This window comes from Cynocephalus volans, chromosome 1, assembly GCF_027409185.1.
Source record: "Cynocephalus volans isolate mCynVol1 chromosome 1, mCynVol1.pri, whole genome shotgun sequence".
NCBI classification, from domain to species: domain Eukaryota; kingdom Metazoa; phylum Chordata; class Mammalia; order Dermoptera; family Cynocephalidae; genus Cynocephalus; species Cynocephalus volans.
Window position 1 is genome coordinate 75,392,006 of NC_084460.1, and position 26,842 is coordinate 75,418,847.

General features: G+C 36.2%; 2 protein-coding genes across 11 annotated transcripts in view; one reads left to right on the top strand and one right to left on the bottom strand.

Moving 5' to 3' along the window:
* Positions 1-21,841, top strand: part of HPS3 (HPS3 biogenesis of lysosomal organelles complex 2 subunit 1) — a 37,415-nt gene extending 15,574 nt beyond the window's left edge. For 4 of the 6 annotated variants that reach the window (XM_063091393.1, XM_063091415.1, XM_063091423.1 and 1 more), the window contains 12 exons: positions 669-750; positions 3,217-3,371; positions 4,852-4,960; positions 6,752-6,933; positions 7,775-7,955; positions 8,866-9,099; positions 10,349-10,534; positions 10,892-11,080; positions 12,122-12,229; positions 16,402-16,608; positions 17,405-17,495; positions 21,130-21,841. In XM_063091393.1, coding sequence (XP_062947463.1) covers positions 669-750; positions 3,217-3,371; positions 4,852-4,960; positions 6,752-6,933; positions 7,775-7,955; positions 8,866-9,099; positions 10,349-10,534; positions 10,892-11,080; positions 12,122-12,229; positions 16,402-16,608; positions 17,405-17,495; positions 21,130-21,257 — 1,852 coding nt within the window. In that variant the 3' untranslated portion in view covers positions 21,258-21,841. Of the gene's footprint in view, positions 1-668; positions 751-3,216; positions 3,372-4,851; positions 4,961-6,751; positions 6,934-7,774; positions 7,956-8,865; positions 9,100-10,348; positions 10,535-10,891; positions 11,081-12,121; positions 12,230-16,401; positions 16,609-17,400; positions 17,496-21,129 lie in introns of all 6 variants that reach the window. The other 2 variants (XR_010022980.1, XM_063091406.1) reach the window with 2 other exon arrangements.
* CP (ceruloplasmin) overlaps positions 10,612-26,842 on the bottom strand; it is a 68,201-nt gene continuing 51,970 nt past the window's right edge. Inside the window, exons 18-20 of one of the 5 annotated variants that reach the window (XM_063091347.1) lie at positions 26,601-26,763; positions 14,680-14,784; positions 10,612-11,077 (exon numbers count right to left, since the gene is read on the bottom strand). In XM_063091347.1, coding sequence (XP_062947417.1) covers positions 14,681-14,784; positions 26,601-26,763 — 267 coding nt within the window. In that variant the 3' untranslated portion in view covers positions 10,612-11,077; position 14,680. Of the gene's footprint in view, positions 11,078-14,679; positions 14,785-23,235; positions 23,691-26,600; positions 26,764-26,842 lie in introns of those variants that run through there. The other 4 variants (XM_063091357.1, XM_063091364.1, XM_063091380.1 and 1 more) reach the window with 4 other exon arrangements.

The window sequence follows — 26,842 nt, forward strand, 5'->3', positions numbered from 1 at the left end:
GGCAGCCTGGGGCTATGGAAAGAGAGGAGTGAGAGGAGTCAAGAGACCGGGGATCTAATTCGCTCCCCTCTCCAGAGAAACCTTGAACCAGTCATGAACTTTCCATGCTCTGATCTTTAAAACGAACAGCTAGACTAGGTAATTCTGAAGATTCCTTCAGAGAGTCTCTCATTTTCAGTCTACCATTGGATTTGTGTTTGCATAGTCTATGTGTTGCCACCGTAATCCAGGCTGCATTCCATCCTGAGATGAGTAGGGTAGACCAACAGTCAGGAGTGGATTCTAGTCTTGCCTTTAAATAGAACCTTTGGGGAGACTTTGGGGGCATCATTTTATCTGTGAGATGAGGACATTGACCCAGATCCATAGTTCTCAACTAGGGATGAATATCAGAGTCACACATGGAGCTTTGTGGAAATATACATGTCTAGGTTCAGCCCCTAGAGAGTCTGATTCAGTAGAGGTGAGGTGGGACCAGTATATTTTTAAAATAGTCCACAGGAGTTCTGAGGCATTCTGCTTGTTGGGAAGCAGTTTAACTCACTGAACATTTGACAAATATTTGAGTCTTCTCCCGCCCCCTGCTCTGTTTGTCTTGAAACCCTCCACACTGTGGGCATGTTGGTTATTGGCCTCCATGTCACTCAGTGGCCTCTCCTCTTCCTCAGTAACAACCTGCAGTGTTTCACAGTGCGGTGCAGCGCAGCGGCAGCCCGTGAGGAGGACCCGTACATGGACAACACCCTGAAGGTTAGAACTGGCTTGTGATTTCAGTGAGACCTTAAGATCAGAAAGGAGTACGTGAATGCTTGCATATTCTCTCTTGGACCTAAGTTTGGCAAGAACTAAACATCTTGTCTTATTTATTGAATTAGAACTTTTGGATGTAAAATAGTAAGCATTTTGTTATTCACACTTTGGTTGACAATCTTAAAAATAACATTGCTTTGAAAACATTTCATGCAGGTTTGTTTAGTTTTTAAAGTTTGGTAAAGAATCTGTATGGTGTAACTTGAAAGAGAGCAGTTCACGACTATAGTATACTCCAATTTTTTTTAACAGAAATATTGGTGGCAATTAAACAAAGCTATTAAGAAAGCAGTATAGAAATCAGTATACTCAAAAGCACAAAATTGAATAAAATGCAGTAAAATGATTTATACTGTTATCAGATATGACTATAATTATTTCATCATTTTACAAACCTTCAACAACCTTCCATACTTAATCTAAGAATTAATGGGTATGCTAGATCAATAACCTCATTTTTAGTGAGAAGTAATGTAGTCTCTGAAAAGCTTGACTACAAAATAAACATAGGCAATTTTATGATGAAATTCTATATTTCCTGTATTTCCTGACCTTGAATTTCTGTTCTCAGCAATATACTATTCATTTGCATTATATTTATCTATGCTTTTTCACCTCTGAAGTATAAGCTATTTGAATGGATATTTGTTATGCATGAACATGCTGCAAGAAACCTCCAAATTATGATGGCCTATATTTCAAAAGTTAGTTTATGTCTACTTGAAACCTGCTACCTGGAGTGCCTTTTCCCAGAAAAATAAGTGTTCAGTAATAATGGTTACCGTAACAAACCAGCCCCTGTGTAGTGCTAAATGTATCTGAGATACTTTTCCACAGTCACTATTGCCCAAATTGTGATATGTGATAGCATTTTATGGAAAGCGTGGTCTCTGAGTTCTCAGTAACTCTTTTTTTTGCCATAGCTCGCCTGTGATTTTCTGTTGCTGACCAGGTCTGTTGCCTGCCTTCAATCTCTTGGAAAACCAGAATCATAGATTCCCCATGCCTTTCCGTGTATGAGATCTACACAGAGACTTTTCAAGAGATTATTTTAAAAATAAGGGTTATTTCCTTAGTAGAAATGGAAAGGTGACAGAGATAAAAACAAACAAACAAAACTTTGATTCTTTGTCCCTCTCTTTTTTCTCCACTTTGCCTTTTTAGTTTTCAGAAAGATACAGTCTTACACAGGGGTGAAGGTACAGCTTGGGGGTACATAATAGATTGAAGTAAGATCAGTCTCCATTTGGAAAAAAATCAGAATTAATTGTCTCCTCAGAGTCATAAAACCAAAGGGAAAGAACAAGGAAGAGATGAAGGGGAGGGAAGAGGAGAGGTGGGCAGCTGATGGGGGGTGCTACCCTCGAGGCCACTGGACGAGGGAGAGGGAGGGCAGTGATGATCACACTTCATGGCTCCCCCTTCCCGGAGACTCCACCAGTTCTGAAACCCTAGGTACCACTTGCATGAGCACTCGCTGACTCAGGCTTTGGGAGCTGTGGGTCTGAAAAAGTTTCGTAACCCCAGAGCCTGGTCCAAAGTGCACATGGTCTTTATCTGCCTTTGTTCTCAGCCTTCTCAGCGCTAGCCAAGGCCACCTTAACTACTTTTAGGAATGAAAATATAGGTGGAGGTGTTTCTCCAAATACTTTGTACAAGGAGACAATGAAGATGACCTCAGAATCAAAACAGCGTTAATGGAGGAGAGGACAGGGACCTGGCGGCAGTATTTTGTGAGCTCCCAGAAAGAGCTCTTCCATTAATCTTTCTTATCCATTCTACTTGAATTAATGGTCCCTTACAAGAACATGAGCCCCAGTTTACCTGACATGCCCTAGTCCAGGCACTGTTCACACCTAAGGGGCTAACAGTTGGGGGCCATCCAAACATATAAGCATTTCTTACACATACCCATCCACAGGGAAACCATTTTGTGTACTCTATCTACATGCAATAGAATACCCTTTTAGAGTGTCTGATTTTGCTTAGAAGCTCCATTTGGGCATACCTCTGAGCCAGCCCACTATGAGTAGGGATTTCCCTGGGTGGCAGGTTACCATCCCAGGCTGCTCTCCAGAGGGATCTGCTGGAACCACTGTGTAGGGCACATGCAGGAGTTCCCACAGCTGTGGGACACTCTTTCTGCATTGATGCAGTCAACAAATATTGAGTTTGTTGACTGAGTAGGTTTATAAAATAGATGGTTAGTTACAGAATGTTTAGGTAACCTCCTCACTCTGTTAAGAGTAGGAATTTGAATTTTTTTTTTTTTTTGGTGGTGGTTTTTTTTTTTTTTTTTGGAGGAGGGAGTGGGGGGTAGAATAGATATCAAATAAACAGACTGATTTTGAAGATTAAAGCTTATGTACCTTAGTCCTTGGTTAACTTTGATTTTTCCTTTACTAGGCTTGCCCACAAGTCAGTATGGATGTCTGTGCTTTAAGAATACAGCTTTTCATAGGCTTGAAAGCTATCTGTCACTTTAAAAACCACATTATACTCTTGACCAAGGCAGACCCCGAGGCCATTCCAGAGAGAAGAGAGTCACCCAAGAGGCTTCTGTAAGTATCCTCTGGCCTCCAAACATTCCTGCCAAAGGTGCAGGAGTAAATTGTAACTTGTATATTTTGTATGTCTTAGTTTACCTTTTTTAAAATCAAAACTTGGAGTGATCAGATGGATTTTATATGGTGTTCTTTTTCCAGTGGAAGAAAAGGTTTTAACAATCTCTATAATATCCTTCATAATTGACCTTGGAACTTTTAGAAGAAAATGAATCATAAAATAGTTGCAGTAAAAATCAGTGGTGTTTTATATAAGCTAAAGGACATGCTTTTCTGTGTAATGAATAGGAAAGACAGAACCTGCAATACTAATCCAATCTACAAGGCTATTTACTACTTTTCTTCTTTGACCTTTCAGTAGTTACATTTTTATCCAAAGATTATTTCCTGGTATTGCAAAAAAATTAATAATGCATTTTTTACCTTAAAGCACATTCATAATCTTCAGATATGTGCTGATGATCTGCCTTAAAATAAAATTGTATTTTGATAACATTAACCTCTGGTTAACTCTTAGGTCTGCTTTCATGTTGTTTAGAATAGAATGCTTAATTCCAGACTACTTATGCTTCTATTTGATGTTTTCTGTACTGTTAACTTGGTGGTAGGGAGTGCAATCCAATTCGAGCATTCCTCTAAGGAAAACTTAATCAAGAAGGAAATCTATTTGGAGGAGAAAAGCATATAGTGTATTTCAAGTCCAACATGTTTTTATTTTTAAAATAAGTTTTTGCTTTTTTGAATTGTTTTTGCCTGTTCTCTGTTCCGCCAACAGGAATCAGAGGTTGAGTTCGTGACTGATCACTTAGAGTGTACACAGAGTGATCTGAGACTGACTGACCCTAAAAGCTGGCAAGAGGAAAATAATTTATAATCTTGCATATTTGGCACTTTTAAAATATAGTATTTTTTAAATGATTTTTTAAAATTCTAATTATTTGAAAATTCACTTAATCAAGAAATTTAAAAGATTGTGTACTAAAGAAAATGCATCACATATGGAAAGCAGGAGATAAGATGTACTTTAAGCAGACTTATGACTTTGTGTCTTCTGCATTTTCCCAGCAGCCATGAGTGTTTTGCATTTTGCACGTTGCTTCTACTTAGATTTGTGGCATAGGGAATGCTGAATTCATGAAAGCCACATGCAGGAGAGAGGCCAAATCTCTCTTCCCTTTCAGGGGTCTTGCCTCTTCTCTGAGCTTATTGCTTATTTGAGAATACTTGTGGAGTAATTGGAAGGGATAGGTTTATCAATACATGATAGTTATAGAATATTAAATGCTGTAGGCGTATGTAGTATTGTGAACTAATGTTTTATAAAAATCGACTGCAAAACTAATCACTGAAAAAATTACTAAATGAAGGTGATTTCATAGTTATATTATTTTATGGTATTCAATATTTACCACTTAAAACTGCCATTTGTTAATAATATGTCTTATCTTACAAATCTTGTCCTTTGTTTTGCTTTTAGTTCTAAAAAAGATACCAGTGTTAAGATCAAAATACCTCCTGTAGCTGAGGCTGGGTGGAATTTGTATATTGTGAATACGACCTCACCAATGCAACTGTACAAAGAAATGGTACTCTTTTCAGATATCTGATTCATATTTGTAGAAATATAGAGTGAAATTGACGATCAGAAATTGATTCTAATCATCATACATTCAGGATGCCACAGCCAACCAGATTCTAGGCTCTGACAGTGGAGTGTATATCTTTCTCCTTCTTCTCATTTTTATAGCTTCTAACATTTGAGGAGCCAGTAGAAATTCCCTTCAGTAAAATAAGACTCCCTTGGTTATCCAGGCCAAACATAAGTAGTCTTTGACCCCTAACAAAGAGAACCAGGAAGTGAAAATGAAAGAAATCTAAGATTATTTACCCCATCTCACTCTTCTTTCTTTGAAATATTAGTGGATTGTCCCAGCGCACTGCAGCCTGTGCAGCATTGTCCTGTGGGTAGGGGCCTGGAGTGGGCATCCTTACTTCTAGTCATCCTTGGCTTCCTACTCATCCTTGGCAATTATTTTAACTCTTTATTTTGAAATAATTTCAAGCTTACAGAAGAGTTGCAAGAATAAAAATAGTACAGAGAAAACCTGTATATTTGCATATTTTACTTCATTTGCTTTTCTCTTTCTTTTTTTGCACTCTTGTCCTTTCTAAACACACACACAGACACATACTTTTTTTGTCTGATCCCTTGGAAGGTAAATTGTGTACACCATAGCCTTTTGCCCCTAAATACCTCAGTGTGTATTTCTAAAAGTCAGCATAACCACAGTATGGTCATATGCTTCAGTAAATTTAACATTTACATACTTTAGTTCTACAGTTCATACTCCAGTTTTGTCATTTGACTTAGTCATGGCTTAGCATTTTCCTCCTCTCTAGTCCAGGATCCAGTCTAGGATCAGGTAGCGTATTTAACTATTACATTTCCTTAGCCTCCTTAAATCTGGGATATTTCTGTAGCCTTTTTTTAATATTATGTCATTGACATTTTTGAAAAATACAATTTTCCCTTCTACCTTTTTTTTTGTTTTCCTGAGAGTGTTCCTGATTTGGGGTGTGTTTGATTTATTTCCCCCCACCCCTTGATTAGATTCAGGTTATGCATTTTTAGCCAGAATATTGCGTAGGTGATGTTGTGTACTTTTAGGGTATCACATCGGGAGGCATGTGATGTCCATCTGCCCCTTGTTGGTGATGTTTGTTTTTATCATCAGGTCAAGGTGTTGCCTGATTTTTGCCTGGCATTTTAATGATGATCATTATATCAGCTTTGCCCTGTCTTTTTAGTCTTGCTTAATTGAAAGTCTTCGACTGCGTCTAGATGATTCGACTACTGGAGTCTGAATATACTGATTGACTCAGATTTGCTAATGATCATTTTTATGAGCCTACTGTGAGTTATGGAAATAGATGTAGTAGAACCTAAACTCACCATTTGAAACTAAAATTAAGCAGGGGATACTCAGTCTCAATTTGAGACAGAGTTAAATCACAGAACATTTAAAACAAAATAAGTTAACTGTTTCAAATATGTTCATTACCCTTATCCAATTGGGATCAAATTATTGGTAAATTAACAGTATTATTAGTATTATAGTATTATTTGGACCTTCTCTAATGATTAGAGCTGCTTAACAAGGTAGTGTTTACAATCATGTATGTATGAAACTGGCTCATAGATTGTGGGGACAAAAGTACTTCGGCTAAGTCCCTGTCAGAATGATAAATAACCACTTATTTATTTATTTTTAGGATTTAACATCTCCAAGTATTAACAAAATAAATAGATGTTCTTAAGAACTGGAGAACTTTGGGGAGTCTTCAGCAATGTTAGCTGTTTGTCTTTTTTGTTTTAGGTAGATTATAGTAATACCTACAAGACTGTAAAAACCCAGAGCTGCATCCACCTTCTCAGCGAGGCTCATCTGTTGGTGAGAGCTGCCCTGATGGATGCCAGTCAGCTGGAACCTGGGGAGAAAACAGAGCTTTTAGAAGCATTTAAAGAAAGTTGTGGGCACCTTGGAGACTGTTACAGCAGGTTGGTGACACTTCTTGGAACCATGCTACGGAAGCCATCTAGAACTTGGGGCATACTGATTAGTTTTTCCATCTCTGGTAGTTACCTGGTAAATGGAGGAACACATAAGTACAAGCAGTTCATTTATTCACTTAGTCCACAAGCTTCTGTGAGCACATACTGTGTGCCAAGAGCTGTGCTAACCTTAGAAATGCAAAGATGAACGTGACCTATCCCTACCTTCATGGAGTCACAGTTTACTAGATGAGCAGAAAGTCTCAAGTTCATAAGTCTCTCACCACTTAATTTAGGAATTTGAAGTATTTTTCAGGCCTCGAGGGGCTAATGACCAGTGAAAATCTCTGAGATAGCCGTATTACTAGTTTATTGTCAGTTAGCATAAGTTGGGCCGCCTGTGATTTTAATCTTAGTAGTCAGTGCTTTTATGATGTCAGAAAGGAACACTAGAATGAATTGTGAGTTTTACTTTTAAGAATGTTTATAAAATTTTTTTGTGTGATTGTTTTAGAGGCTTACTTGACTTATATGAATGATTATAAATTAGTAAAAGACTTTTCCTAACTATAAACACCATGACTTTAGAATATTTGCCATCATGAATATTAAAATTCACTTAATTAATTGCTTTTCTATTTTTATTATGAGCAGACAAAAAAACCCTGCATTAATTAGAATGACATTATAAAATAAACCTTAGCCATTTGTTCTAATTACTAAGGGCAGTAGAAGAGTATTTTGAGATTTATGTCTTCTGGAAAGCATGATCTGTTTTATTATTGAATGTGTTAGGTATCAGGCTTAAAAATTACAAATTTGAGGATTTTTATTTCCTTCTCTTTAGGCTTGACACCCAGCATTCCCACCTTGCTTTGCCTTACTATAAGATGTCTGGTTTGTCTATGGCTGAAGTTTTGGCACGTGTGGACTGGACTGTAGAGGATGGATCACAGAAATATGAGAAGGGATTAATCTTCTATATCAATCATTCACTTTATGAAGACCTGGATGAAGAATTAAGTGAAGTGAATATAGTTTTCTATTTAGTTATTGCTAATACTTTTAACTTTTCATTTTAGTAATCTATGTAATGCTATTTAGAAGTCAGGTTCCATATATGTTTCTTCTTTGATATTCTTTTTCTAAGAAGGTAGTGTGCCCTTTTCTTCATTAATGATCATAGAATTACAGCTGGGGAAAGAATTGTGGGTCATCCCATACTTTCTCATTATATAGACAGGTAGATGTGGTCCATTGTGGTTGAGTGACCTGCCCAATGACAGCAGCATGTCTTTAGAAGAGTGACAGATGTGGGCCTTGCCTTCCTCCTCCTCATCTGCAGTCCTTCCCACAACATTAGTTGCCCCATTCTCTGTGCCCAAAACTTCACTTATGAAACCTGGCCCAGTGACTTTAAGACATTATTAAGGATTATTTTTAGTCCCTCAGGTATTTTAAACATAGTTGAATGCAAATATGACAAGTTGGAAATTGTGATACCAAATGATTTAAGGTTTTGAGTGAAATGAAATTTTCTCATATAAGCTACTACATTGAGTATATTTTGAACAAAGTTATAGTTTTTTAATGGTGGACTTTTAAGCTTAACTTAATGAAATATTTTTCTTCTTGTGAATTCTTAGTAAAGTTGGAAATGTTTGTCACAACCTAGCACATATTTTCACTGCTTTTTCTTCATTATAACTCAGCAAAGAGATCACTTTAGGTCATCTCAGGTCTCCAATACATTAGTATCAACTCTGTCTTTTTTAATCAAAACATAATATAATTTTATGTTGACAGTCTTTGTATCTTGGCTTCATATATATGTGTGTATACACACACACACACACACACACACTTTTGTGTGTGTACTGATTTTGTTGCTTTCTATTGGCTGACTGATCTTTTATTCCTTGTTCATTCTCACCAAAGGAATTAGCAGCAAAAGTGGTTCAGATGTTTCATGTGGCTGAGCCGAAGCAACTGCCCCATATTCTCTGTAGTCCTTCTATGAAGAATGTTAATCCTTTAACTGCCATGAGCTATTTAAGGAAGCTGGATAGTTCTGGGTTTTCATCGATTTTAGTGACGTTGACCAAGGCAACAGTGGCTCTTAAAATGGGAGATCTTGACATGTACAGAAATGAAATGAAAAGCCATCCAGAGGTATGATGCCCTCCCTGGTGTTGAAAGCAGGCTGAAATTGGACCTGGTAGTCCTGAGGTGTTTAGCTTTCCTCTGGCTTCTTTCTAACTCATATTTTCTTAGTCGTAATGGAAAACAGACTTACTATTAAAAGGGAAGTGATCCAAGTGGGACTTTGGATCTGATAAATGAAAAAGAAATAAGACTGATAAATGACAGCAATGGGCATGCAAAGACCTTTCACCTTAGTGTCAGGTGAGTTCAGAGCACTGTGCTTGGTACTGAAGAATATACAGGCTCTGCCCCTAGCCAGACAGTCTAATCTAGCATGAAGGATATGGTGTATGCACTGAAAATAGAGGAGTGATGTGTATTTAAGTACAGCAGGGGAATATTAGCACTGAGCCTTAGGAGTCTAGTAGTTGCAGAAATAGCCCATACTTGGGAAAATCACAGATGACTTTATGGAGGATTGGACATTTGAATGGTGTTTCAAAGGAAGAGAGGTTATTTCCCGAGGGAAAGAGGTCATTTAGGGACATGAGCCAAAGACGTTGATCATTTAGGGGAAGAAAATTAGAGGTAATGTTAATTGAGCACTTACTATGTCTCAGACCTATTCTAAGTCCCTGCATATGTTATCTGATTTAATTCTTATAATAATACTACAAGGAAGATGCTGTTATGGCTATTATACAGATGTGGGAATTAAGACACCAGGATCACACAGCTGGTGACTGGTAGAGCCAGAAGTGAACCAAGCGGCCCGACTTCAGAATCTCTGCTCCTACACTGTTGTTTTCGCTCCCTGACTGTGGTCAAATGCAACAGTATGACTTGGTTTCTAAAACGAGAAGAACAGAAGTGCTTTATCACTGTACAAATGACACGTTTTGTTAGGATGAGGAGGGAAAGTCAACATCAGGGTGTCCTCTGCTTTGAAGAGTAGAATTCTAGAAAAATGAATTTTCTTTCCGTAATTTTGATTTTTTTATTTTCTAATCAAGTAGAAATATAATAGGAACTTAAATATAAAGCTCTCTACAAAAATAGGACATCCTGATGCCTAGTTAAATATTAATAATTTCTGTAAGACAGTTAATGATGTCCTTCTTTGTGTAAGAACTAGTTTTTATAGTTAAAGAAAAAATTGTGACAAAAGTAAATTAGTAATAGCTTAGCCATGAATTGTGAATGTACTAGTATGTGTTTCCAAGATGAACAATCTGAATGCAATCTACATTTTCTTCCTACATTTTTTTATCTGAAGATGAAGTTGGTATGTGGCTTCATTCTGGAACCTCGGCTATTGATTCAACGGAGGAAGGGACAGATTGTTCCCACTGAGCTTGCAGTTTACTTGAAGGAGACTCAACCTGGCTTGCTTGTGGCTTCAGTCCTGGGCTTGCAGAAGAACAACAAAATTGGAATTGAAGAAGCAGATTCCTTCTTTAAGGTGTGTCACCTTGAAAATGTAATTTTTCTGGGTGGCCTGATAAAATCAGTGGAGAGGGAGGAGCAGAATAAGAGAAATGAGTTTTTCGTTTGTTTATTGAAAAAACAGACTTATACATCATCAATTTGATAAGATAAAAGTACAAATTAAAAGAAGGTATCTGGAGAAAACTTCATTCATGCAACCTAGAATCTGTTTCCTGCTGAAAATGTCTAAACTTGCTTTTGCCATGGCACCAGTGCTAATGGTAAATTATTAATTGCATGGCCCACGTGATGGAGTGATATTCAACCCAGCTATAACTTAATCAGTGCTATATTTATCTGGCATTCACAGGCTTGTTTCATTGTTTTCAAGGTGCTCTGTGGTAAGGATGAAGATGTGATTCCTCAGCTCTTGGTAGACTTTTGGGAAGCTCAGCTAGTGGCATGTCTCCCAGATGTGGTAATTGAGGAGCTCTTTTTCAAGCTCACATCCCAGTACATCTGGAGGTTATCTAAGAGGCAGCCTCCTGATACCACACCATTGCGAACGTCAGAGGATCTGGTAAGAAAATGGAATATAATACATTAAATAAAACTCACACATTGCACATTACAATTACGTACCTTCTTATTTTTAATGACTTAGAATTGAACCCGGTTTTCTATTACCAGATATCTTACTTAAGCAGGATTTAAAAATACACTTAAAACTTGTCTATGACTAAAGTTGCCCGTACTTTAAATAATTTTATATTCTAAAGAATGTCCCTACTGCTCCTCTATTACTTACTTGCAGTGGTACCTCAGTAACTGAAGCATGTGGAAAGGGGCTTTCCCCAGAACTTCACCACGTCTGTCCCTCCTCAGCAGAGGACCATTAAGTAGAATATGAGAGAAGAGACATCTGCAGACCTCCCTAGTGGGAGAGGAACTGCAGACAGCTTGTGGGAGGGGGACTTCCTTACTGGGATCCCATTTCCTGTCAGCTGCACACACGAGAACCATTCCGTAGCATTCAAGGCAGTAATAACAGCTCTTTCTGTCTTTTTTGGTCCCGTCTTTTCTCCCAGTGCCTTTGTCTCTCAGGGATGATGTAGCTAGTGTTCTTTCTTTTTTTGGTGGCTAACTGGTACAGAGATCAAACCCTGGACCTTGGTGTTATCAGCACCATGCTCTAATGCACTGAGCTAATCATCCAGCCCATGTCACCAGCTTCTTGAGTAAGGCTTCTTGGGAATTGAGAACTTATGGGAGATATTTTGCTTCCCAAAGAAAGTAGTATAAGTAAAAATTATTTCCAGTATTACTGTTAACTCTTTTTGAGTATAATTAACTTAAAAGCTGTATCGTTCTTTTTGCTAGGAAATGCATCTTTGGAATATTTTAGATTTTAAAGTATAAAGAAATATTTAGAGCAAAAGCAGAAAGGCTGAAACATTTTCCAGAGGAATACATTCTAAAAGACTTTCCTTCCCCATTTTCAGGAAAGTGTATACCTAATTCTGTGATATGGCAGAGGATTAATGATTGCTTGCTTTTTGTGGAATGGATAAAGGGTTTTTTTGTTATGTTTTGTTTATGGTAAATTTCTTCTATGTTTTAGATAAACTCCTGTAGTCATTATGGCTTAATTTACCCATGGGTTCATGTCTTAATATCGTCTGATTCCTCAGCTGATAAAAACTACACAGAAGACCTTTCAAAATTACAGGTAAATAAAAATGCCTCTTTTTCTTAGGAATATGCATATTATAATATAGTGTAAGAATTAAATTTGGTAAGCCCTCGTGTCCTGTTAATCTAGAATGTATAATTTGGGTAGGAAAATCCATAGTTAGGCATACTCAGGAGCTTTGGAGGGGATTCCTGCCTCTGCCTAAAACTGCTGACAAGTGGGCCATCTATGCTGAGAGGCTCGTTTCAGCGAGCATCACCAAGTCACGTGACTACCTTCCTCATTTTGAGGATGTGCTTGAAAACACTTTGTGAAATGAAAATGTGGCAAATGTTTAGTGGTGTTTTTATTGATGTAATCCATTTTTTTTTTGGTGTTGATTTATATATTTTAGGCCTCCAACTCAAGCCAACCACTACTGTTTGTCTTATAAGAAACAAGTCAAAGTAGCCAGTTTATCCAGCTCCTATAAAAGGATTTTTAAAAAATAAGAAAGGAAAGATTAGAGGGCATAGATCATCCTGCAAGAATTCTGGCCATGCCAGTGTTTTGACTGAAAATGAGAAATAATCTTCATTTGACTTGGTAGATCAGACTGGATCTACTAGATATGCATGTGATTTTATTTAATGTAGCTCAGTGCCCAGATATAATCTCCACATGTTTTGTTTGGTCTGCCCAGTATAGCTGCCAACATGTAAAAATTAAGAGTTCATATAAGAATTGAATTTCCAGTTACTCTTGAAAAATTCAGCAGGACTGGTGACCCTGGACTCTCACTGCTTCCAGGCCCTGAGAGCCGGTGCAGACTGGTGGCCGCCCTCCTTGGGCAGTGCTCATGCTGTCCTTTCTGCACACTTCTCACCTCCATGTCTTCCTGATCCCCATGTTCATTTTCCTTATACCCTGTTGCCTTCATGCATTTTCATTTTCTATTTAGCCCCTTTAGGCTTTTGAATCTGCAGTCTTTGCTTTACACTCTGGGAACTGGTGTAAGTGTAGTTATTGCCTAAAAAACCAAAATGTCAAATTGAGGATGGAGTTTGGAGAAGGAAGCTCAAGGGGCCATATTTCTTAGACTCAGCGTTTAGACAGGATTGTGTAGTCTCTAGAGATGGAGTCATTTACATTTTTCTAAAAAAAAATCACCAAAGAAGATTCTTGTCTTTTGTCACTAGTACCCTTATGACACAGAGGCTTCTGAGGCCTTAGCCTCAGATGTGTTCATTTCATGAATATTGCTTGAACATTTACCTTGTACCTGTGATAGACAGCATAGCACAGGATAGGCAGGCCCTTGTCCTCCCAGAACATGCGTACTAATTACATATTTAAATCCTAATAGTAGTAAGTGCTATTAAATTTCCCCTGATAAAGTTTCAAAGCATATTTATAGTCACTGCTTGGCCAAGTGTAATTCAGTGATCTTTTAAAATACATTTTAAAGTATTTTAAAAGGATACATTTTTTTTCTGGGAATCTTTGCTATTAAAGGACAGAAATGTAGTTGGCCTAAACTTTTGAAAATACTTTTCCTAGTTATAGCTTTTTCTAGATTATCTGTGGGTCAATTAGTGTTAGACATTAAGAAAAAAACCATCAAGAAACAAAAGATTTTATCGGTTCTCAGCTAGAGGAATTAGGGGTGGCTTGGAATCACCTGGAGAGCTTTTCCAGGATTGTATAACACTTGTCTCCCCTCCCCTGCCACCGATTTCATATGAGTAGCTATTGTCCTCAATCACCATAATAGTGTATTTGTGCAATACTAAAAGTAAGAACAGTCTATAAATCACTCGTATGTCAAAAAGCTGCTGTTTGGAATAAAACACTAACAAGTAAATGTCCTGCCTTTTGCCAAAATTGTTGTGGTTCTCCTCCCCCCGACCTCCTCGACAGCCATCTGTCCTTAGAATGACAGTTGTGATGGTCTAGGTGGAGAAGACAAGGAGTCTGTGGATTCCAGCCCTGCAGAGTCAGAGCAGCGGGTGAGGGATCCTTATTGGAGAAGGAAAGGGATAACACAGGTGTTGAGGGTGGCGAGGGGTCCATTTCCAATATTGAAAAAAAAAATGGAGCACTCTGCTAAGAAGCAGACATTAACAGTACTTTAATAACAGTAGCCTATGGATCATTTTTCAAACGAGTGATATTATATATGTGTTGTTTAGTGTTTCTTAACTATCGTACTTATTTCAAACTTCTTAATGACATGGATAAAACTAAGTAAAATTTTATAAGTAATCCATTTTATACCAAGTTTTGACTACTTTCATTTTAACCATGGTTTGTTACCCATGACTGTCCCCTTCCTGCACCACCCATTATCCCGATTAACCAAGAATTGAATATAGAAATTATCTGTGTTCCATGTTGGAAGATGTGTGAATGGGAGATTATCACCTTATCTCCTCTTTGCCATCTTATTGTAAGAAAATTATTCAGATGAATAATTTATTAAAGTTACAGAAAGAAAAGGGACCAACCTTATTTTCCTAGCCAATCCTTGCTAGATATTTGGAATAAAATAATCACACTGACTGCGAATGGATAGTTCATGTTCCATATCCCTCTGTAAGTCTGAGAAGATGCTGTAGCAAAAAGGATACAAGAGAAGAAAATCAGGACGTGATCATCTCATCTTTATTCAGGAGAAAGGGAAAGCAAGATTATTTTGGTGATAGAATCAAAAGTAGCATGTAAAATACTTTCAAGTTAAATGCCTAAAAGTTAAAAACTGGTTAAGTTTGAGATACTGAAATAATACCTGTTCCCTGTCATTCAGCTTGTGGTAAGTGGTATTGATACAGATGATTAGGTTCTAAACAATCACTTTAGTTTTCTTAAATGTTAAATTTTAATTTTGATTATATATGTAGCACATGCTTATTATGGAAAATTTGGAAAATACAGTGAAATGTGAAAAGAAAAAAAAAAACAAAAAAAAACAGGCTTTGTCTTCTCATCCAGTGAGCTAATCTCTGTTTCAAACTGTGATACTCTTCCAAAGGTATTTCCATATATGCGTATACCTATGTAGATTTTACAAAACTGATAATGCTGTGAATATAGTAGTCTCCCCCTTTGCCATGGTTTTACTTCCACGGTTTTTTTCAGTCACCTGCGGTCAACCATGGTCTGAAAATATTAAACAGAAAATTCCAGAAATGCACAATTCATAAGTTTTTTGGGTTTTTTGGTGGTGTTTTTTTTTTTTGGCGGCTGGCCACAGTGGGGATCAGAACTCTTGACCTTGGTGTCATAACACCATGCTCTAACCAACTGAATAACTCTTAAGTTTTAAGTTGTGTGCGATTCTGAGCTACTCCATCCCACCCAAAATGTGAATCAGCCCTTTGTTTGGTGTATCCATGCTGTCCATGCCCATTAGTCACTTAATAGCCGTCTCTTTATGAGATCCACCATTCTGTTACCACCATGTTTGTGTTCAAGTAATCCTTATTTTACTTAGTAATGGCCCCAAAGTGCAAGAGTAGAGATGCTGGCATATTGTTCTATATTATTACTAGTTGTTAATCTCTTACTGTGCCTAATTTATAAATTAAACTTTATATGTATATGTAGGAAAAAAACACAGTATATGGAGGGTTTCAGACATCCATTGTGAGTTTTGGAACATATCCCCTGCAGATGAGGGAGGACTACTGTATAATTCTGTGTTAAGGTCTTTTTATTCAGCTTTTTATCATGAGCATTTTCTCATTAACTGGACTTTGAAAACATTATCTTGATGGCTATATTCTATCATATGAATGAACCATAATTTATTTGCTCTTTTCTTACCATTGAACATTTAGATTACTTGTAATTTTTCAATATTGTGAATACTCTTGTGGAATGTAAGTCTTTAACTACATGTTGATTATTTACTTAGGATAGAAGCCTAAAGAATTCTTATTAGTTTTAATTTGCAATTCATCCAAAGCAAATAAAATCATGTTATTTGAAAAATGTTTGCTTTCTGTTAAACAGATCTTTATTCTTTAAAGTAGAAGTGGTTTCAAGATTATTTAATACTTCGGTCCACTTAGATTTATTAAATAAGGACCATATGCATGTGCTCTACAATTGCATTCTTTTTCTCTTTTGGCAAGTGAAGTTTGGTCTTTTTTAAAAAATTGTATTCTATAGTTGGTTTTAGTTTTTTGGGTGCCTCATTCCATAACATTTCACTTTTCTGTTCATAGTCTCTTGTATGTGGTCCTTCATTTGACATAGCTTGCATTATTCCATTCTTGGAGCCACTCTCAGAAGACACTATTGCTGGCCTCAGTGTTCATGTTCTGTGTCATACGCGCTTGAAAGAGTATGAACAGTGCATAGACACACTGTTAGAGAGATGCCCAGAGGCAGTCATTCCATACGCTAATCATGAACTGAAAGAAGAGAACCGGGTATGCTTTTCATATTACATTTTTAGACTTGTCAGTGATAATCAGATTTGATAATCTTTTTGCATTATCTGTGAAATGGGTCCAACCTCACAGAGCTGTGTGAATCCAAAAAGCACATGAGAATACTTGAAAATGTTTATGGAAAAATAGAATTAAATGATAATACAATCTTTCCATGAACTTTTTGAAGTACCTTTGTATATGTTTATTTTATTTACTTATTCATTTTGGTGGCTGGCTGCTGTGGGGATCCGAACTCTTGACCTCCCTCATATACATGAGGTGTTTTGACTACTGTTAGATGCTATTAAAAGGTATGGTGATGGTATGTTATCATCCCATCATATCATTAAAAATCTCTTCTTTGGAGATGAAGTGGGTGATTACTTGAAGATTTGGGAATCGTAATATATGATGAGAAAATATATTCGGTGCCATATGGTCTTTAGTTTAGAAATTAGAAGAGTTTTAGATTTTAGTACTTTTTCTTTTCTTCCTTCTTTCCTTTTTGCCACCTAAGAGATAACGGGACATGTTTGTATTTCTTCTTGAAAATATCTTTGTTCATATGTACAATACATGTATTATTGGATTTTCAAGTTACAAACCTGACTTTTAGGTTACAGTTTAAGCATAAGACTGGCTGCTGATATAATTTGTGTTATATCAAAGTTGGGTGCCTTAACCAAAATGGTACATCTTTGCCCTTTGCTTTCTTGCACAATCTTCTTATTCTCATTGGAAACTAAATATAAAATACATCAAAGTAAAATTTATATACTTTTTCCTAAGATAGACTCTGTGGTGGAAAAAACTGCTGCCTGAACTTTGTCAGAGAATAAAATGTGGTGGAGAGAAATACCAACTTTACCTGCCATCATTAAAAGGTAGAATGATCTTTTTTGCTTGATAATAAATTTAAGAGTCTCTGTTTTAAATTTGCTGATGTATAGAACCATCTGGAATGCTTATTTTCAACATTCACATGCCCCCATCACGTGTGATACTCATTTATCTCTCGTAGTCACAGATCAGATGTTCTAAGTCAATCTTTTCAAACATATCACCGTGATAGAAACTCACAACTTCAATATTTTGAAAACTTGAGTAGCCATTAAGACAATTACATCTTTTATTAATGATCTGTGTGCTTAATCTACTTAATTTCCTACATGTAGAAGTTAAGGTTATTATTATTAGACATAATTGTAAGCAATCATTGAGGAATGACAAGTTTCTCAGGGATTTGAAAGTTGAGTGTTTCTAAATTGTACAGTATTTCACAGCATAGGTAGTTACTTGAATTTTCATAGTTCACAATCTTTTTTTTAAGAAATTGCCTATATGATTGCTTTTCCAATTTTTTTCCCTAATTATTATTATTATTTTTCCTCTTTTTTTTTTTTTTTTTTTTTTTTAGCGGGGGGTGAGCAGCTGGCTGGCATGGGGATCTGAACCCTTGACCTTGGTGTTATAAGGCTGTGCTCTAACCAACTGAGCTAACCAGCCAGCCCATAACTCTTAATAGATACATGATTAGCCGTATTTTTACTGTTGTGTTAGTATCACTAGTTAATTGTTGGCCTGATGACAAAGGGTACAGTTATGTTGCTTGCACATAAACTACTACAAATTGACAGTGTTGGAATTTTATTTTCCAGCTGAGGTAATTCATTTTTAAAATGTTAGGCAGTGCCAGAGGCCATGGGAGATTATTTTTGTGAAGATCCACATTTAATTAAAGTTACGTGTTGTGATTGGGAAGAGCAGTAGGTGACTCCCTACTAACTCTCCTACCCATCTCCCTGAGTGCTTTTAGTTTCCAGAAGATGGAAGTGTTAGGTGTTTGATTGCTTTGCCCCACTTGCATCAAATTTTTCATATAATTTATCACTGAGTATTTGTGTTGGTGGATCTCTTACCGGTGCAGATGTCCCACATCTGTACACCTTAGCAGCAGCATCTTAGTCAAAATACTTTCTTCATCCTTTTCTAATCCATGTCCACACTCTTTCTATTCAGCCCTAACTTACCTGTAGTCTTTCCTCCAAATGTTTCATTTTTCTCTATCTTCAAAATATGTTTGTGTGTGCACACACAGGTGCACGTGTGTGTGGCTTAGTTCTGTGTGCGGTTTACCTTTATTAAACTGTGATGCTTCTAGAGATTGCATAGTGTTTTATTGATTTTTCATGTTGCGTCTTCCTCACAGCAATGTGCCTTTTCCATAGGAAACATTCTGTAACTGTTGATAGGAAGGGGAGACACCTGAAGAACTTCAGGGGCATTTCACAGGTCTTTCTGTTAGCAGCTGTATTACACTAAGAAGGGCCCAGGATTGAAGTCTGCAGAATTGCAACTGAGTTCCAGGTCTGTCACTTACTGAGTGACCTGGAGGAAGCTGGTTTTTAACATCCTGGGAATAATGAGAAGTTCAGGACTGACTTGAGTAAAATGTTAGGCAAAATTGCAAGAGCGTAAGGTTGGAGACAGGTCAGGGACTTAATATGTTTAAGAGCTTGGATTTGTTATTTCTGTAATGCAGTGTTTCTTAACCTTGGTATGTTGACATTTTGGGCCAGATAATTGTCCTTGTGCATGGGGGTTTCCCCTGTGCATTTTAGGATGTTAAAGAGCATCCCTGGCTTCTACCCACTAGGTTCTAGTAGCACTACCCTGGTTATAACAAACAAAAATGTCTCCAGACATTGCCGGATGTCCTCTGGGGTACAGAATTGTCCTGGTTGAGAACCACTGCACTGTTGCAGAGCCATTAAAACTAGGCTTACTGGATGGCTTCTTTAAGAAAATATTTGTTACTGTTTTTGTAATAATGAACTATGCTTATTTTTTAAAATTCTAGTACTGTAGTAAATTACAAAAATAAAGTTTAAAAAGTCATTTAAAATCCCTCTAGCCAGAAATAACTATTTTCAACATTTGATGAATATTTTCTAAATATGCTTTAGTATTTTAAGCAAGCTGGTTTACATTTAGGTAGGTCATTCTTAGAAAACTTTTAGATTTGAGTGGCTGGTGAGTGGAGTAGAGCAAGTTATTTTAATCTTTTCTTAGCCTCAGTTTTCCCAACTGTAAATCAGGCATGATACCTACTAGTATATTCTTAGATTAAATAAAAACCTCAGAGGATTATAGAAGGAATTAAATGAGAAGTTATATTCAGAAGTGTTATGCCAATTTTTAAAGTAACACTATAGATTTAAGATATTGACCTTGTTTTTGGAGTTAATAACCTGTATTAGCCCCTCGTTGGTTGGCAGAAGGGGAGAATTGGGCAGTGGCAAGATTTTTGTTGGTTCTGTAATGACTAGTGTTTGGATTACTACATACAGGTTCCACATTTAGGCAAGTAAATAGTTCGATAGGAAAACATCAATAATTCCTGTTTTTGCATGGGTTTTGCAAACTAGTTAGTAGTTGCTGTTTATTAACGTCATATTATATGTCCACGTGCATTATTGTGTTTTAATTTAATTCTTACTGGAACTCTGGAAGCCAGTAGATGGTACCACTAAATCATAGATTAGGAAAGTAGGACTTGGGAGGTTAACTGACTTTCTTAAGGTCACTCAGTGAGTAGGTAGAAGAATCTGATTCCCTTCCCAAGTCTGTTGAATTCCAGAGCTAGGTATCTTTTCTATACACCACTACTGCTCCATTCATTAACTCTTTAGCAACAAGTGCAGGTCATTCCATTATGTAAAGGATGATTTAGGTTGCTGAATATTGGACAGAAGACTTTAGATAGATTTTGTGTTTTGTTCACTCTGCAAATAGAGTTAAGTGGTGGGCATGCAAGGACCACACGGAGAATGGCACTGAAGTGCGGAGAGAGCTGTAAGGCCAAATGGATGTTTATTGTGAACGTTGGTCTTACGTGTCACCCTTCTCTTCCTTAGAGTGGGCAGCATATATCTATTAAAAAGACATAGAATCATAAAATTGTATAATTATCCGTACACATAATGTTCGATAAATTCCTTAATAGTGAAAATGATTGCTAGAGCACCTTACTTTGCAGTTTGGAAAAAAAGGTAAAATGGTCATGAAAACAGATTTGTGCTTATTAATAACATGAAAATCTCATAATGGGAACTGTATTTAGGAAAATGTTATCCAACAATTCATGGTATTTCCTGTCCTAGCAAGCAATCTTCATAAATTAGCTGCAGTATAGTCCTAGCATTAAGAACAGTGTTCAAATGATTGTATTTTTCTTTAGAGCATAGTAGAAATCTATTGAAAAGTAGTGTAGTAATTCAGGAATGAAATAGTAAATCCAAATTGCATGGGGTTAGTATAATAAATTCAAAGGATTCTGGAAAAGATAAAAAGTTGTTAAAACCGTAAAGTTGTCTGTGGATTTGAGACTGATGTTTTTTTCTTTGTAGTTATAACATTTTTTTTTACCTGAACTAGCTTCTAATTGATTGGTTAAGAAGAGAACTGGGTGAAAGACACACTTTCAGTTCTAACTCAAATATTCTTTCCCACAAACAGAAACATTGTCAATTGTTGCCATGGAACTAGAACTGAGGGATTTCTTGAATGTTCTCCCAGGAGATGGCACTGCAGCATTTTTCTTGCCATATCTTCTTTACTGCAGCCGAAAGAAATCAGTGACTTGAAGGTATCATTTAAAAAACATCACAGTAGCATATGGGACTGAATTTTAAAAACTGGAATGCCAGTAAAAGTAAAGGAGTTTTTATATTATGTGTATATCAAATGATATGTTTTCGTAGGATATATACATATTAAATGCTTTCAGGCTGCTTACCATGTTGTGGTAACTATTAGTTTCTTAATTTATGACCTGAATCCATTTAATTGTCCAGAATATAAAAAATCTTCAAGATATAAGACAGCATCAGTTCACTGTTGCAGACATGACAATCTTCATCATCCCAGGAGCACTTTAAGGAAACATTTTACAAGTATGCTTGAAAGAACGTCATTCTGAAAGTGGTTCAGAATTTTTCTTGATATTTCCAGATTTCTCTATTGGGTCACTTTTAAAAAAAAAATTGCCTTTGAAAGAGAGGTTAATGTTTTGCCACAGTGAAAGATTTCAAACTTTAATTTCTTTTTAATTTAAAAATTTATGCTGTGTTTCTCTTTGAATCAAATGGAGTTAGAAGTTTGCAAAACTAACTTTCTTCTTGTCTGGCTATTATCACAATTTGTTGAATGCATGTTTTTTCAGCCAAAGCCTTGTTTTCATTTTTTATTGATGTATACTCTTGCTCTTTTAGCTAGAGCATATATGAAAATAAAGAAATATATCATTGTATTCACAACTGTGTCCTCTTTTTTAACCTCTTTATGAAGAATTTTGAGTCCAAGTTCAACTCATCGATGGTGTCCTTTGAATGCAGTTAAGGCTGGGCAAAAATTCTACCCATCCAGAGTCTGCCACAACTGTATTTTTTTTTTTTTTGTAAATAAGGATCATTTTATGGGTAAAGATATATACTGTGAACATATAGCAAGCATTGTGTACACAAGAGAAACATCTATTTGGTTAGCCTGAAATATGGCTAGAATAAAATTTCACATTACATATGGGAATAATTTTATATTTTTTGTCTAATGTTGCAAAATAGTGGAAACTAATAATGTATCTCCATATAGTAGAATGTCAGTACATACTTTTCTTTTGATTACTTCTTATTTCATTCTATTGCTAATGAAGATATCAATTGTTATTCCTCAATTGGAGACTGATTGAAATCTCCTAAGCATTATGGAACATTTTTACTATATTTGTTGCATGCTTATGCTAGATAGGCTTGCTTTTTATTTTTTATTATTTTATTTTATTTTTTTAACGTTTTATTTTATTTTATTTTGTCAATATACAATGTGGTTGATTATTGTGGCCCATTGCCGAACCCTCCCTCCCACCTTCCTCTCCCCCCTCCCTCCCAACGATGTCCTTTCTGTTCGCTTGTCATATCAACTTCAAGGAATTGTAATTGTGCCACAACTGTATTTTGAAGCTTTTCTCCAGATGGCAGCATTCATCCTTACCAGGGTTTAATATGTAGAATTGCTCCTCAACTCTGCCTTTCTCCAGTTCCAGATAACTTCCTTTTGACTATCTCTTCAAGGGTTTACAAAACTACGATTGGCATTATTTTATTTTTACTTTATTTCATGTTATTTTATGATGGAGTTTGGATGTGTTGTCCCCTCCAAAACTCATGTGGAAATTTGATCTCCGATGTGGCAGTGTTGGAATCTGATTGAGTCATGGGGGCAGATCCCTCATGAATGGATTAATGCTCTCCTTGGGGCAGGGGGGATTAATGAGTGAGTTCTCACTCTATTAGTTCCTGTGAGAGCTTGTTGTTTAAGAGACCCTGGCACCTCCTCTGTCTCTCTCTTGCTTCCTCATGCCATGTGATCTGCTTGTACCCACTGGCTGCCTGCCACTTTCCGCCATGAGTAGAAGCAGCCTGAGGCCCATGCCAGATGCAGCCGTCCCAGAATCGTAAGCCAAATAAACCTCTGTTCTTTATAAATTACCCAGTCTCAGGTATTTCTGTTATAGCAACACACATGGACTAATACATTTTATTTATTCATTTATTTTTTCTCCACACCTTATGCCCCCTGCCCACCAGTTCATTAAGAAAGTCAGCAGCATTTTAGAGGGATTGATGGGAGGGTAATGGTTGGAAGCATTTCAATGAAGGTTAATAGTGATCCTTTGAAGACCACCCAGAAGAATGTCTGATTATAGATTTTTTTTTTTTTTGATGTAGTTTTGTAAAGCCCTAATAGTAGTGGTAGGAGTGGCATGTATGAATCAATTCTATTACCTAGTGTACAAGTGTCAGTCATATATCATAATACAGTCTGTTCATTTTTCCATCTGCAGTAAGGTAACACGGTTAATACAAATGCACAAAATTATATGTTTTCAGTCTTTTTAAAAATATATTCATTTCAAAGTAAACATTCTATTCAGTACTTTTTCACATGCGTTGTTGTGAATTGTTCTTTCTTTTTTTTCCATTTATCACCAATTTATTTTTTTCAGTCAGACTTGGTCTCTATAGAAAAAGAAATTTTATGACCATTATTAAAAATAATATATATTATTTGGTTAAAAAAATTAGTAGATGGTGCTTTAAATGTATTCTACTTTTTAAAATGTTATTTAATCATTGTTGATTCATTTATATTTTTCTACTTTTCATCTGTTTATAAATCTCTCATTTTAGTACTACTCTATTTAAAGAAAAATTACTTTTCTCCCTACAAGATCTTTATAAATCATAAAGGGAAAAATAGTAATTTTGCAGTGGAGAAACCTGGCAGACACCACCTTAACCAAATGCTCAAAGTTAACATAGTCAATAAGAGAACAAGTCAATATCTTATGCCTCTTGTGATGGAGTACTGAGAAAAACACAACAGCATTTCATGATAGTCTTGCCAAAAATGCATAGCCTAAGTCTCATCATGAGGAAATATTAGACAAACCCAAACTGATGGACATTCTACAAGGTGATGCCCAGTATTCTTCAAAAATGTCAAAGCTGTGAAAGACAAAGACCGAGGAACTGTTCCAGAGTAAGAGAGACTTTTAAAAAGACATGCCAACAATGCAATGCATGATCGGGGATTTTCTTTTTCTCTAAAGAATTTTTAATATTAATTGGTGAAGTTTTTAAAAGATCTGTAGTTTTTAATCATTGTTAATACAATTATCAAAATCAGGAAATTATGGTTAAGCACAAGAATATTGTTTTTAGGAAATACGGATATATATATTTACACACACATGTCTGTGTGTGTGTATGTGTAAGGGGAGAGAGCAGGAAATAGAGAATAAGACAGCAAATGTGGCTGTGTAAAAACGTTTGCATTTGGGGAATCCGGGTGAAGGTATATGGGATTTTTTGTACTACTACTGTAACTTTTCTATAAGTCTGAAATTATGTCCAAAAAGTTATTTTAAAGTTTTTTTTAAAGGAATTTATTTTTTAAAGTTTTAAATGAATAAATATATTGTTGGATATTCACCAAGCACAGTATTGTATTGGGTTTGATTACTTAGGTAGAAATACAGAATACATAGTCCCTGCTTATAAGGAATTTAAAGCTTATACAAGCTTCTTTTTCTACAAATTGCATCCAGAGGTTATCTGACTATAATAGAAATGTCACAGTCTAAAATAAGTACCTTTTACGTTTGTCCTAGGAGGTCTTTACATGCTTCTCCTGGTAGGGGAAATGAGGCATTACATTAAGTCTGATGGGATATCCACCGTTCTTTTCTAATGATTTTTTTCTTTGTGGAGGCAATTGTCTCCTTGGCACAGGATACTGAAAAAATTTCGGTCTAAACTCATGTGCTCTCTTGTCTGTGCAATGGTAGGCAGATATTTTTCTAAGACTCATAATTAATATAAACTTGCCCAAAGCTTTATCAAACTTTTATTTAGAGATATTCAAACTGATAAATATGGCTCCCCATTTTTCCGCATATAGTGCAAACTATGTTTTTCACTTGTTACTGCTTCTTTCAGTCCCATACAATACCTTTTCTCTTTATAAAAGTCAAATTTCTCTTTCATCTTTTTTCCAGTGCGTGTTTTTCCTTCATATTTACTATTCTGCAGTTTTCCCTACAGCTTTAAGAGCAATCTCCCCTTTCTTAGCCATGTGGTCATCTGTCTCTCCTCCTTCCAGGCCTGTTGTACAGTGGGAATCTTCTCAGTATCTGCTTGTAGGATTAGCCTAGAGTATCATCCTGTGCATGCTGAGTATTTGCTCACAAGAATTCCCTGAATGCTGCAGTGTTCCCTTACTCTCCGTTATTTTTCTGAGCACGACCATTCTTTTGTGTGGTTTACCTGCAAGCTAGTGTTTTTTACAGACTATAAAATCTTCTTTCTCATAATCTTTGACTCTTTTCACCTTGTTCAAGTTACTGGCATTAAACTCAGTTTTTTATTTGTCTGTTCAAGTCTTTGGTGTTCTGGTTTTATCAGTAACCACTTTTTATCATAAAAACTGTTAATGGAAATAGTTTTTCAAGACACAAGGTGTTCGTGTAAGACCTACGAGCAGAAATTAAAGCTTTTCATTTGCATTAAGTGTTAATCTTTCAGTGATTTTTAATCTTGAAATATATTTACTTCTCTATTTTCTTCCATTTATATGTTCCTTTTTATCCTCATTTTGAGGAGGAAACATAAGGAGTTGTTTTCTTTGTATAATTTCCCCTTGTTGGGTTTGCCATTTCCTGGTCCAACAATTCTCAATTCAAAAGACCCAGGAAAGACCAGAGGCTGCAACCACAGCACAGGAGTTTCACTCTTGACAAATTTTGCTGGTGTGTATCAACAAAAAGGCAGTTTGTTTTCCTGCATTTTTAGAGAAAGTATGTGTGTGTACCTACGTAGGGGAGAGGGGTGTTGCAGAGGTTAGGGAGCAGGAAATTTAAATTGTATTTCTTTTCTACATCTTTACAAACCATAATCAATAATTTCTCCTCTTTTCTTTGAAGCACAGAAGGACAATCCTTGCCTGATTGACAGAAATTATATATCAATTATCTGAGGCTGTCCTGGGCTTCTCTTAGGTACAAGATGCTACCTAGAAAAAAGTTGATGTTTTCTTTTAAAAAATTAAATCCTGAACATGTCTTTTGTAAGTCATAGTTTGTTTCTTGGTGAATAACTAACATGACTCCCTTATATCAGCTTGTGGTATTACACTGCCTCAAATTAGTGTCAATTTTTAAGTGCCAGTTGTTTTAAGTACCAGCTGTTAGGAAATAAGCAGTATTCCATACCATTTAGCAGTTAAAATTCCTCTTTGGAGGTAGAGAATGAAGAAATCAGGGCAGAAAATTAACAAATGCTTCATATTGGGGAATTATTTATGTAAACTAGTGTATCTTAATTATATTCATGATATATGACTTTGGGAATTACTAACTGGATATTCACCTTCACTTGGTAGAACTGTGTAAGTCGTTTCCATTCCAGCGTGAATGTGGTCGGTCACATGGCAGTGGAGTAACCAGATTCCAGGTGTTCTTGGAAACATTTCTAGGGCTTGGTATGTCCCAGGGAAAATGTCAAAGACATCGGAACTATAAATGCCCCTGTGCTTAATTAGAAAAATGACAGATATTATATATAACATTGTATGTGAGAGTTCACTCCAATAATCTTTCATTGGCCCACTC